Source organism: Etheostoma spectabile, chromosome 7 (genome assembly GCF_008692095.1).
Source record: "Etheostoma spectabile isolate EspeVRDwgs_2016 chromosome 7, UIUC_Espe_1.0, whole genome shotgun sequence".
Taxonomy (NCBI): Eukaryota; Metazoa; Chordata; class Actinopteri; order Perciformes; family Percidae; genus Etheostoma; species Etheostoma spectabile.
The window spans coordinates 28,911,616-28,925,304 of NC_045739.1; the positions used below are offsets into that span (position 1 = coordinate 28,911,616).

The 13,689-nt window shown below is 41.5% G+C and overlaps 1 protein-coding gene across 2 annotated transcripts in view; it reads right to left on the bottom strand.

Annotated features, from left to right (window-relative positions):
• Positions 1-13,383, bottom strand: part of LOC116692089 (sodium/potassium-transporting ATPase subunit beta-1-interacting protein 3) — a 32,895-nt gene extending 19,512 nt beyond the window's left edge. For both annotated transcript variants that reach the window (XM_032520099.1, XM_032520100.1), the window contains exon 1: positions 13,099-13,383. In XM_032520099.1, the coding sequence (XP_032375990.1) occupies positions 13,099-13,152 (54 nt within the window). In that variant the 5' untranslated portion in view covers positions 13,153-13,383. The remainder of the gene's footprint in view (positions 1-13,098) is intronic.
• Positions 13,384-13,689: the final 306 nt, after the last annotated feature.

Sequence of the window (13,689 nt, forward strand, 5' to 3'; positions counted from 1 at the left end):
ATACCACGCTCCCTATGGCTATTAATAATCAGTTCACAAGAAGTGACGGCAAACTGCAAACAACCTTCCGTGCCGTGTACGTGGCCCCTCAAATTGTGGTAATCGTACTTTGGCAGAGATTAATCAAAAGCAGCGTCTGTTATCGCACACAAGATCGACAATATTGTATTTATTACTCATGATGGCAACCTTTATACGACGAACTACTCACGTTTTGTTAAATATAAATTTTGTAAACGGTATACCTGATCATTTTGTGACGAGACACTGTTACCCTACCCATCAAAAAATAATTGATATTTAGTGATTCTACAGGAGTTGTGAAGCCTGCTAGAATATCGAGGTTCAAAACATTTTACAAAATATGTTACATCACAGGAATCTCAGCTGCATCTATCTTGTCACAGCATCTTTTATCAAGGCAAATCCAGTGTACTATAAGCTTGAATATAAGTACATCATACTATAAAATACGAGAGACAAAAATCAAATAACATTGGGAGACCGATGTACCCCCGGGGAATTAGTAAAATTTTCCTGGAGGGCTTGTAACGACGCCATAGTTCAGCCTAGGGTATCTACTGGCTAGATTATAAAGCCAAGACAACAGACCTGTACAGAATCAGAACAGCGTTTGATCTCATCCCGCGGTTGTGTACGTGCCCCCAAAAAAACGCCAGGATTATAATGTCCCGCGCATGGAGCGGAACCTCACACAATTACAACTTCTCCGCAAAGAGGCTCATAAGTTAGAGGCCTTTATCAAGAGCCAACTCAGGACTTATTAACGCCTGTGTGAAAAGCTCTTTAATATTTAAGAGGTAAAATTCCCTTGTCTCCCACCAGTACAAGTTGTTAAAGAAGAAAAAAGAGCTATCCCGCTTAGTAGCAGATAAAAAAGTAACCATTCTAAAAGAAGAAATTCCTCAATCAGACACGGTGGTTTTTTCTGCCTCTTTTAGGAGCGGCACGATCCCATTCATTACCAGCTTAATCAACCGTACTTGAGATGGAAACATACACAGAAAATGTTTTAGTTGCCACAGCAAAAACTACTATCGCTGCACAACAGCAAAAAACAAATGGGACTTTGAGACAGGCAGCCCAAAATGATTTGGATCAGGAAATGGGTGACATTCTTATCAGGCGGACTTGATATATATGAGAAAGCTAAAAAGATATCCAGCATTACGAGATATTGGCTATGGTTAAAAACAGGGTGAACAAGAAAAAGGCTGTTAATCACACTAGCTCTGCCCGTGGATAATTCAAAAAGAAGTTCCAAAAGACTGTTGAGGAAGACGAGTTATATCAGAAGTTCTCTAACACACCTGCCGCACGGAATAAGAGAAATCTGAATTATTATGGCCTCATTAGCTCGTAATAACGACCAAATATGTGGACAAAGCAAGGTGAATCATTGTGAACAATAAGAATGTACAGGCACCATCGTACGATCTGGTGAAAGGGGTGACAGACTATAAAAACATTCTCAGCACAGTCAAGACCTGCCGGGTGGGATCTATTTTTAAAAAAAACCCTAGCAAACTTGAATGTCCGTATCTTAATACCAAACACAGCGTACGTCGCTCTATTGCTTGCATTTAAAAACAATCCATCACCAGGAGATATTAGCCCTTAAGGACGCTACGTACGAGAGACTTCGCAGTGTGGTTGATTCGAGATGTGTTATTATACCCCGCACACTACGTTATTCATCACCACCTAGTACCCGTGGCGCTAGTTTTGAAGATTTTTATTACAGTCTACAGAATTTCTTTTTACATTTTTATTTCCTTTTTCATTATATTTCTATTGTTTTTAAATATTTCTATTGTTACCATAATGAATGTAGACAATGTCACCTGAAAGGGTAAATGTTTTTCTTTTATGCAAATTCCCTATACGACCGCGTATGAATGTAAAACAAGCAGTGACAATGTATTTTTAAGATCAAATTTCGTTTTAAACATTTGTTAGTTTTTATTCTATTTTTAAATATTTTCTATTTTACCTGATGATGTTGCAAATGTCAAGTGTTTATGGGTTTGTAATTTCGTTTATGTGAAGCCTCACAAGGTAGTAAAGGATGTAAAAAGACAGTGACAATGATTTTGTAATATCAATTTCTCTTTTAGTTCTATTTAACTTGTTAAATTGTAACAAGGTTGTCCTATTTTGAGACGACTCATTTATGCATAATCTCATTAAAAAATGATTTGATAAACAATAAGCAGAGTCGTAGACTTTGCTTGAACACAACACACTTTTATTAAATCATTGGCGTTATTCACACAACCCACCCTCCGTTATCGGTAGAAGCACATGAGGCATTGTTACACACTTTAAATTCTGAACGGGCCAACAGGACGTATCTGTTGACAACATTACATAACATGGAAATGTTTAATATCAAATTAGTAACATACATGTTAAGAACGTTATAAAAACTCTGGTTTTTTTTGCATCTTTCACATAAGACAGAATACAAAAAGTTGGCCACCACGTAGAATAGGTATTTGCACCGAATGTCAGATGATAGATCTCCACGCAATTCTTTAAGAGGAATCGATTTATATCGGTTGTGAAACCTGGTAGGTGAATTTCCAAAGCTGTCAAAGAAATAGCCGCACGTGTCTTCAGTGATGTATATGGATAGCCAATGTTCCCCGGCATATCACCTAGGGGAGTTGTATTTACTACAAACCTCGCGGTAGGTTAAAATCTAACAGCTTTGGTAATGGTATACGCTACCACCCCTAGAAAAATTTGTGTGTTAGACACCGTCTTTTACAAGTACTGTTGTTAGATATACGGTATTCATAGCTAATAGTGATATAGCAATACCTGTTACGGGTTGGATATTTCAAAATATAGATCAAAAACCGAGTTACACAGATTAGGGTTTACAGTGCGTGCTAGGGGGTTATGGAAACGAGCCACAGGCGTACATTCCCAGTCAATCGCGGAAAGGTTTCCTGCAAAACCCCCCATCGGGCTCCAAAGGAAGAGAATCGTGTGTATCCCTCTCCAAATCGGCACACGTGAGATTGCCAGACTACGATCCTTTAAATGACGGCCTGTGATTCAATAAGCGAGAATATTCCCTGCATACTGTCGCTTTCAAGTGTGGTTGGAAAGGCCGGGATGGGTACGATGCCATCGACATTGCAGTGTAATAAACTCTGTACCAAAAATGTATATCCAAGTTTAAATGGATTGCGTGCAAAGAACCTGTATAGGCCTCATTATCTACAAATGCTAAAACAAGAAATTTAGGTTATGGCCCATAAAAAATTTTCCTGATTGCCATCCGTGTACCAGCTGCGGTAGGAAAATGTTTTTATACAACACGATCAATGGCGTATTTTGCGTTGCATGTTGTATACGGCCCGACTATGCGCCAGACGTTATTGGAGGGCAACAGCACTTTCTTTACAAAACGATGGCAGGACATATCGTGACCGTGTATGGTCATCTCCAAGGAGCCATTAGCAAAAAGTCAGCTTTTGTGCGGATGAATTTCAGAGAAAGGTCAACGCCATTTAGCATAAGTTTGACTGACAACAAATCAGAATGTATAGGGGCTATTAGCGGGATCTACGATACGAATTTCACCCTGGTATCCTCCCACTCTCACCATCCCAAGATTGTTGCGGCAATGGCTCTTGCGTCCATCCTTCCGCGGTGGTCTTAAGAACAAGCCTGTGCTAAACTGGGGTCTAGCGGTGTCCTTTCCGGAGTTAGGCAGACATTCAAATATTCACCGATATGGATATGTATTTGAAGACGGTGTGATCCAGTCTATCGACTAAGGTATGTCTACTGGGAGAAGAGAGTACATCCAGGAAATTACAAAATCCTACGCGGTTGCAGGGGCTAACGGGGTTCTCCGGGGTCCTTATCCTCACACGTATATACAGGTAATGAGTCATTCAAGTCGAAATAGTCTTCGCCAGAAGCAGCTATGAAAAACTCAAATCGGTCCGTATCTGTTCAGAGCTGACAAGTGAGGTATTTCTGATAACATGATTTGTCAATAGATGTCGCGGTACGCACCGTGAAATAGATCCAGCTCTGTCTCACCCCACTCTTCAGACTGATTATGGATGAGGACATGTTTTAATTGCACGTGAATAAAAAAGTATAAAATATTGCGTTTTCCCAGTCTAGAAAATGTCTTGGGAACTACGAGAGCGTCTGACGGGGTTCTGCGTCTTCTGCTTTGCTGTCTTACTTTTGACTACTTAACATTTACCAGAGCTTTTACGTCTTTTGACACAGGTCGGCGCCTCACCCCTCCTAATGGCGGGTTTTTTTAGGTCTGGGTATATACCACGGTCCATTTCCCGTTGTTTCCAGCTACAGCATCCTTACATTGTTACAACATCACCAATCAACCCAGAGGCAGCTCGTCTTCAGATGTGTTTAGCCAGATTTCAACCTTGTTTAAAAAAGTGGAACGGCCATACGAAATAAATTCGAAATTACTACCGCCTATCGTTGCCGTATTGGGTATCGAACACAATAAAACCAGGTAATTCTCCTCCGGCTGGCTCATGTAATAATCGTATAGCGACCGTCATCGGAGTTGTAAGCTTTAGCATCATTTTATGACCGTTTACCGGTCTAAAATTGCAGTTTGACTAAACTTGCCGCTATGAGAAAGGAATAGTTCAATCTGGTCGGCACGCAGTCAATTTGAATGTGATAGGTGTGAGCGCGAAAGAGCTGGGTAGCGGGGGCGTCGTAACTCAGCGTGGGCATACGCGGTCATCGTCAGAAATATTTTGCAAGAGAAGGGGTAGTCGCTATTCTCCCACAGAGGATAATCTATAATGTAGCTATAAATAAAGATGTTAGAACGAACCTGCGTGTATATCCGTGGTGTGGGGGCTATACTAAGCTTTTCGTTAAATGCTAGGCCTGTATTCGAAAGTACTGGCACGGCTAACCAAGTATTTCGTAAAGGCCTTTTAAACAACAAGTGATATCCGGCCCCTCCAGAGAAGAATACTTTATTTGTAATGCGTTATAACTTAGGGTGAAGTCTATGTTTAGGTAGACATACATTGCGTGATACTATTTAATAACGTCCTGCACGGTATCTCCCAAACACACGTAGTTTAACATGGTGCCCAGTGCCCCTGTTGCTAGGTCCAAAAACTTCACCTCGGCGTCCTCTTCTGAAAAAACTGTTTCCAAAAACTCTGGGGTATTGAATTCAATAAGGCGACTTCATAGGCGTTGCAAATGATGGTTAGCAAGGCTTGTTTGATGGGATATCTTAGGTGCTGGGCGTATATGAGCGGAGGAATTAGGGTAGGTGTAAAAACTCCATCTTATTCATTTCACCGATGTCTTGCAGTCAGAGTCTAAATGGTTAGTCTAGACATCATGACGTCCTATTATTTGATGTCCTAAGCTTTTCGCAATCCATGAATGGAATTTCTCCGGCCAACCCACCCATTTTACCTAACATGAGTTGACGCCCACCCCCTTTCTTGCCAACAACCTCCTCGATCTTAAATTTTTTAGTCTCATCAATAATCACAGGTTGTAACTTGCCTCGTAAAAGGTGCCTGTCAGCACGATCACCACTAATATCTTTTAGTTTATAGACTGGAAGGTGTGAGACCTTATAAGTCATCTATTGTAAAAACATCATTGTATATGTTGTGGTGATATCCTTTTCTAAATAATCCTCGAGTTTTGAGATCGCCCCCCCCCTACCGTATTTCCCAATTGAAATTTAAGGGTACCGGCGCAGTGATTTCAGTTTGTACAGATGATAAATACAGTTTGATCATGTCCTTTATTCACCGCAAGCGGGGCCATTTATGATCGAATACTGAGGATGTTGGAAGAAGTAATAAGGTCGGGAATAATCAATCTCCCTTCGTGAGTTAAAGGATGTTAAATCTCCAAATACGTGTTTAACCGGTCCGATTGATCTCTCGACACACTAGCTTGTCTACATTGGATGTCGAGAATGGCGAATTGTGATAGTGCGCCAGCAATATTGAAAAAGCAGGTATATAAAACTCTTTCCCTGTCGTGTTTGAACTTTGAGGTATCCGACCATCACTAGTATTTTCTTTAAAACGCAGATGTGACAACCGCTACGTTTGTTTTTAAGACCTTTCACCCATGCGAAGTTAGGGAAACAAGTCAATACAGGTCATCCGATAACGGACATTATCATTTTCGCTGAATATTCCTTCAGATCTACAAGGTCAATCTGGTATTGTTGGTCGATGCCGTAACAATTACTCTACTCTTGGAAAATTTGACGAATACAGGATGGTGCAGGGTATATGTACTGCGCGTAAGAACTTTTGAACCGCTGGGCAGGTTGGAGTCAACGGTACAATTCTCTGGACCGCTTTCACGAAGCTTAGCTCCACCCCTCCTAACCTCCAGGGTGTGAAGGATCGTAGATTCTTTTCCATCAAATCATCCAATGATTCGTTAGAGACAACTGACAACATTAGCGTGGTGTCATCATTTTATTGCAACAACAAACAGGTTATGAGTCATGAAACACATTCTATCAAGACAACGTTTGCTAGCTCATTTCAGATCCGGTTTACTGATTATGAATGCATGATCTCGCGCAAAGCATGGAAGCATATTATCACCCTTGTTTTTCCTCCTACAGACTAACCTACTGTACCACAATGAATGGGTATAAAGAGACAAGGTGATGTACTTTTCTGTTCAAAGTATGTGTAAGGTTAAGCTATTGAACGAAAAAAAATGTTTACACACCACCCCACCACTGTCTTGTCGTTCAACAATGAGAGCATCATTTTGCTGAACCAATCAGGCCATGATTGTACAAATTGCCCCTTTCTCACAATTCCATCATTTTTTCAAGCCTACCCACAAGCAGCGGGATCAGCCTCACTGTTACATTGGTAAATAGTACATCATTCACGTGTTAGCTATGGCCTGGTCCAAAAGACTTGACATTCATTAGTACATAGCGGTTCCTGTAGTGTATACAGCACAACAAACAATTACCCATAATTACGTATTATGTTTTTCACACGTATAACTTTTCTCCAGGAATTCAGTATGCTTTCCTTTATAAATCCCTCCAGCAATCTCCAATTTTACGTATCTGAAGCTAACTTGAAGGACGTCTACACACTGCGGATCGTACCTTAAGGATTTGACATGTAACATCTTCAGCTGATTTTAACTCATACCAATACCGTTTCAGCAACTGTCGGATTTGATGTCTCCAGTTGTACCTCAGGTCAGAAAGTGACTAACAAAGAGCCACCAAAATTACTGTTCAATAGTCTTTTCTCAGCAGGTCAAAGTGCGTCCGTAGAACCAATCAGGGATACTGGTCAAGGCACTCTGCTGTTTATGATGGGGGGTGATCTGGCAACCGTAACACCTCCTCCCAGTATTGCTGCAAACTATCTCCAACAGCGTACGAGATGCCGTCTTAACGCCGTTCTAGGAGCAGAGTGAAAACCACTTCCTTCGGTAGGTCATACCCACACAATCACACTCGAGATCGGACCACACGATTGCATCCGCCCAGCTGTATGCCGTCAGAGGCTATGGGCGATAGGCCTGGAATATGCCCTGGCGGTGAGGGGACGTGGAGCAAAAGAGATGGGATAGAGGAGGGGATGGGGCCGTGATGGGCGGGTGGCAGAAGATGGTCGGTGTTGTAGATGATGATATGATGATGGTGAAGACACGATCCGGTGACCGTCAGAGGGTGAAAGAATTATGCAGGCAAGGAGGTGTACTAGGGATAGGATAGTACCACTCCACTCCCTGGAAGAATAAACAATAGTTCGCGCATTACACACATAGGAAGGAAAAAAAACTATTTTTGACAATATCGCAGATAACACACCCACGTAATCTAGTCTCTGTGGGTGAGATTTTAGGCAGAAGAGTGGAGGGGTAGGGGGTGGGATGATGTCCACAGTCTCAAATTAAAGTATTTTCTTAATCTTCCATATGACGTCCTTATGCTATATCGTCTGATGGAAATAGTCAATGGCATCAAAAGTGTTTCTTCAAAAGTTCCAATCACAACACTGATGCAGAAGACGTTTTAAACCATCTTCACATGCATGTGCTAGCGGAAGGATATGGTTTAAGTCCACTCGTACGTCCTCTGACCGCAACAAATTTAGCTTTACTCACAAAACTATGAGAAAAATAAATTATCAGGAGATCGATGATTCTATCTGCTTCCACCACGAAAGATTTCCCTTCTTGCTAGCTATCCTGTGATAATAAACAGGCCTCAGAAACCTGGACTATTGAGATTACTGACATTGCGCGTGCACGTGGCGCGCTGCATGTGACGCGCGTGCATCTGATCTATTATATTAAGGAGGGAAGGGATTCGAAAATAGCCAACTATAAGCTTATCTTTGCCGCATTAATGTGTTTCATTAGGTTGTAATTACATATAAAGAAGGAAGAAAGAAGAAAAAAGATGCTAAGTGAATGTTTTAAAGTCCTGCTAAGACTAAGTGATTAAACAGATGCAGGTGCGGGGGGTGTTGTGTTATCTGTGTTAAGAGGTAGTGGTGGGTGTGTGTGAATTCCCCTGCTAACACACTCCTTGCCCTAGCATTGTTTTTAAACTTTAAGGGATTATTAAGCATGTTATTAGTCTGTGTACGTTTCTAGGAGATAATAATTATATACTAGCGTACCCGAGATCTGCTAATTTTCCCCGCGGTGAAGCAGCGCATGCCGATATCAAATTCCAAGGGACTCTATATAACAGAAGAAGAAAAAGCGGTAAAAGTGAATATGTTTTTAAAAGTTTCACGGCTCTAAGTTGATGATAAACAGCGAGGAGGTTGAGGTGAGTGAGCAAGCGCCGTGTGCTGGTGCAGCTCATGTGCGGCTGTGTGATAATCTAGTTTAGCAGTGTTGAGATGAAAAACCGTGGTTTAAGGCTGGTGATTAATCAGCGATGCCGCTTGTATTGGGTGTGTGAGCGTGTTGTTAACTGGTCTGATGTAGTAGAAGTGCAGAGAGAGAGGAGTTGACCCACCGATGGCCTGCCAGTGTTAACAGTGGTTGTAAATACCTCGCTATGACCTGAGTTCCGCACCAGAGTCGAACAAGGATGTTTAAATGAAGCCCTGGTAAGGCTTGTTTATTCTGAGCGCTAAAGGGTGTTTATCTTAGCGGCAGGGGTCTCGGGTGAGCAGAGTCAATGAAATAGTGATGGGATGAGCTGGCTGGGAAAAGTCCTCAGACGACTGGGATGCTAGGGAAATTAGTTATGCTACCTGTGGGGGGCCTACCATGTGTTTTTGCACCATAGTCCTTCCATAGCGGTCAAAACGAGTCCATGTTTATACAGCTAAATGAAGACACAGAGTGTAGCGTGATAGTGCTATGTGTTCTCAATGCAGTCCTTCCCATGGGGTGTAAAACCGAGCTCTGCTTACACAGCTAAAGAAGAAAACAGGTGGTTATAGCGTGGTTAGGAAGACACGCTTAGCGGCCACAGAGCTGTTTTGATAACTTAATACTTGATGTAAATAGCCCTTTTATAATCAAGAAAACAGTACAAGTGGACTCTGTCAATCATTATCTAGCATGCCTCAGCCAGTACGATAGCTAACGTACAAAAGCGCAAGGGGGCGGTTTTTCTAGGAGATAATATTATTTGTTACCGAATCAAACCACCGAGAGGGAGAGAGCGTTGATTTGCCCCCGAGGTCGCAGAGGGCGTAGCTTGTCAAGCTAGTGGAAATAAAGTGAGTAAAACGGATCATTCAGTAAATGAGGGGAAAAGGGTGATGACAATGAAGCTTCACACTGTGCGGGGGGAGATTAAACACTATGGTGAAGCTCAAGGATAAGGATGGGTACAAGAAGTGCATGTTGTGTGTGCGCAGCGAAGTGTTGCTGTGTGCATAGTGTGGGTGTAAATCTAACGTTGTGTTAGATAGTAGATAGGTAGCATAACCGTTAGTGTGTGTGTTCGTTATACAACCTTAAGGGTTAAGGTTATTGGATCTGATTATTGGTATGGCGCATTTTGCCGTGCATTACTGTTTTTCAGACAGTCTACTAGGCATCTGGTAGCGTCGGAACGCCCCTATAGTACATTAGGAAGCCCCATGGTGTATCCGTAGAATTGTCACATGATTTCTTAAGGGGTCAGCCCCACATCATACCCCCATAAGTAACAAAGTTTAGTTGTTAGCACGGCTTTTCATTTCGGCTCATCTCAGCGGTCTGTTAGCGATCCGGTTAGTCTTGAATTCAACGGTGTTTCTTTTTATTAAATCTCGATATGGATGGCGTCAAGAGTCGAATAGAATGGGTAAGTAAGAATATATCTGTTTGTGTTTTGTTTTTACTACACACTCATTAATTTGTGGAATATAAACATATCTGCAGTCCTCTCCAAAAGGGTTTAGGGTGGTTAGCATACGGACGCTGATGGAGAACGATTTTCAAGAACGACCCAGAACATCAAGGCCACGGTAACCATTAAGAAGGCGATGGGACGGCAGGAGTTTGGTAGGTTCTGACAACGGTAAAAAGGTTATCTGTAGGAAGGCACATGAGCCAAATGTGTTACAGTGATAAATAATAAATAATAATAATAATATAGAACTGGGTGTATATTGACTTCAGGACGCTGCTAACCGGGATTTAACAAAAACGGTTGGACCACTACACTTCGACCCGACGGCAACGCCAGCTCCATAAAGCGAACAACCGCAGAGGCCTCCGACAGTCACCTGCAAGCGGATCTTGAACCTTTGCGAAAGTGTCCGACAATTACAAGGGGGTTTGGATAGATAAAAGACAGGAACCCGAGGCTAATCACATCACAACAGGGGTACGCTTTGGTGTGTGTGGGTGTGTGCGTGTGTTGTGGGGTGTGTGTGGGGTGTGTGTGTGTGGTGTGTTGGTGGGTGTGGGTGTGTGGTGTGGTGTGTGTGTGGTGTGTGGTGTGTGTGTGTGTGGGGTGTGTGTGTGTGTGTGGCGGATGTGGGCACGGACGTGTGCGTGTGTGCGTTTGAGCGCGTCGATGTGGTTAGCTGCTAGTAGTTTGCAAATCGGTGGTGCCTGTGTGTGTGTGCGTTGAGGGGCTCTGCGTGAAAACTCTCTCTCTTAGCTGTGTGCAGGATGAGGCGCCTATCCGGGGGGGAGCACGCAGTGTCCAACAAGGGTAGGAAATGAACCGCTGCTGAAACGCCAATTCAGCGAATTACAAAGGGAAGCGTTAAAACGTACAGTCGAAACCCGCAGGACAGCTGCGACAGGTGTAGAGGTAAGCGTGGTGCTTTATCGGGCCTGCAAGAGGGCAGATATAAAAAGTTTTGAATACATTTTTATATTTTTATAAATTTATTGTCTAATGTGGTTAGTTAGTTTGTTTCTATGATTAATTATATTTTTATATTATTAATAATTTTTAATTTTTTATATATAATACTTTTTCATTTTTTTATATTATGAAATTTTTAAGTTGTAAGGTTTATTTTTCTGTATTATCAGTATTAATATTTTTAGGTTGTATTATTTAATATAGATATATATATATTTTTTTTTTTATGGTCTAATAATTAAAAATAGTTTTTAATTATTAATATTTTTTCTTAAATTAGTATAATTTTTTTCTTTTTTTTTTTCTTCAATAATTGTTGGTTTGAGTGTGTGCTTAATCAAGTACCTCATTTACCCCTAGGAGGGGATTGGAGCCCCAGAAGTAAATGATGATGACCCAAATGTGTCAAGACTACAGACCAAGGACCCCTGTCCACTCGAAGAGGATGCCGAGGCGCACTGATCCACGCATATGGACTCAACGAACCGGTGCGTACCGCTGATTTAAGAATTATACCAGTGAAGAAGAAATATGTGAATTTATCAAGTGGTGACATTCAGCAGGTAGGTCAGAGCAATCCTCTTCGAACAGTATGTAGCAACAGACACAACTCAAGAAACCGGGTGGACATTATCCGACGGTGAAGATTTTTTCAATTCGGGTTGTCTTAGTCAAATACAGACCCCGACACGATTCTATAATTGACGTCATAAATGTTTAAAATAGACAATCTACGTGGTGATGTACAAAGATCAAAATCAAAAGGTATTAGAAAAGAATGCAGCATTTAGAGACAGCGTCTAAAGGGGCTCAGCCTTTTTTTTGTGGTGTTGCACTGGTGGGCGTCACTGCGTTCATAAGCACTTACTTACAAGCGTACATGCAATATATATTTAACAAGGCTGTACCTAATACTTATGTTCAGTATTAAAGAGTCTGCCATGTGTTTGTTCTATGAAATATCAGAAAGTGGGTAAAAGAAGGCTGGCAACAGTTTCAATCACAGGTTCTATTTTCGTGAACAGAACACCAAGAAAAGCTGAAGCGATTCCCATTCAAGAAAGCTGGAACCACCTCCAACGTCTGCTGTTGTTATTTAGATGGCGGCCGAGGCAGAAAGATGATTAATAATGACCATGTCAATGGTAGGTCACCGCATCTAACAGAAAAGAGTGGGTTTTACCAGGTAGTTAAGTATTTCAGTAGGCTATATAAATACTGCAGCCTTTAGTCTGTATAAGAGGTTATACTGTCAGGAAAAAATAAATAAATAATATATATATACACAAGGGCTTCAAAGCACCAACAAATTAACTTACTTTTATAACACAAAACAAGTCTTTTCAGGTATTAAATTCAATGAAAATGTTGCTTTTACTTGTAGTTTATTAGTGACTTTATCACCAAATCTAGCAGCAAAGAGTGTGTTTAACAGGTATTTAAGTATGTAAGTGAGCTATATAAATACTGTAGCCTTGATAAATTATATATATATATATATATATATATATATATATATATATATATATATATATATATATATATACATACACATACAAGGTGCTTCAAAGCACCAACAAATGAACTTACTTTTATAACACACAACAAGTCTTTTCAGGTGTTCAATTCAATACAAATGTTGCTTTTACTTGTCATTTTTGGTGACTTGTAATAGTATGAGTTGTAAGTTAAGTATCCCCAGAAAGGTAAAGACAGTGTGATGTGTCTAAGGAAAACAATCTTACCAACTGCAGACAGCACAGGAGGATCAACATGCATCGTGCCGAGCAGCAGCCCATCTTCCTCTGCTTCCTGCTCCCGCAGGCTCTGATGAAGATGATGAAGGTGATGAAGGTGATGGGGACAGCAGCAGTGAAGTAACTCGATTTGGGTTTTTTTAATGCTCGGACACGAGCGTCAATCTGCGACGCGCTTTAGGTCCATGTTGTCCAGATGTGTGAGGAAGCGCACAGTGCGCTTTAGCTCAAGAGGAAAACACATAGGTTGTCCCTGAGTGGGAACTACGGCGCAGGGGGGGGGGAGGGGAGGCTGTATGAGGGGCGATTAATGCCACCACAGGCAGAAGAGAGGGAAACCCCGAGGGACAAAGTCAGCCTCGGGATGCTGTGTGAGGCTTTTTAGTTTCAGATTTCTATCCAAATGTGGCACAGGCATTTATCACATTTTCCAGAAAATCTGCGCACAAAAATAAGTGCACACTAACATGACGCAAACAGAATAAGTGCATCCAGACAGTTAGTCAGGTGTTAAACCATTGCTGAAGAAGAAGTCATAATTAAAAGAGTTCCAGTCAAACAGCAAACTGTGGAAAAACA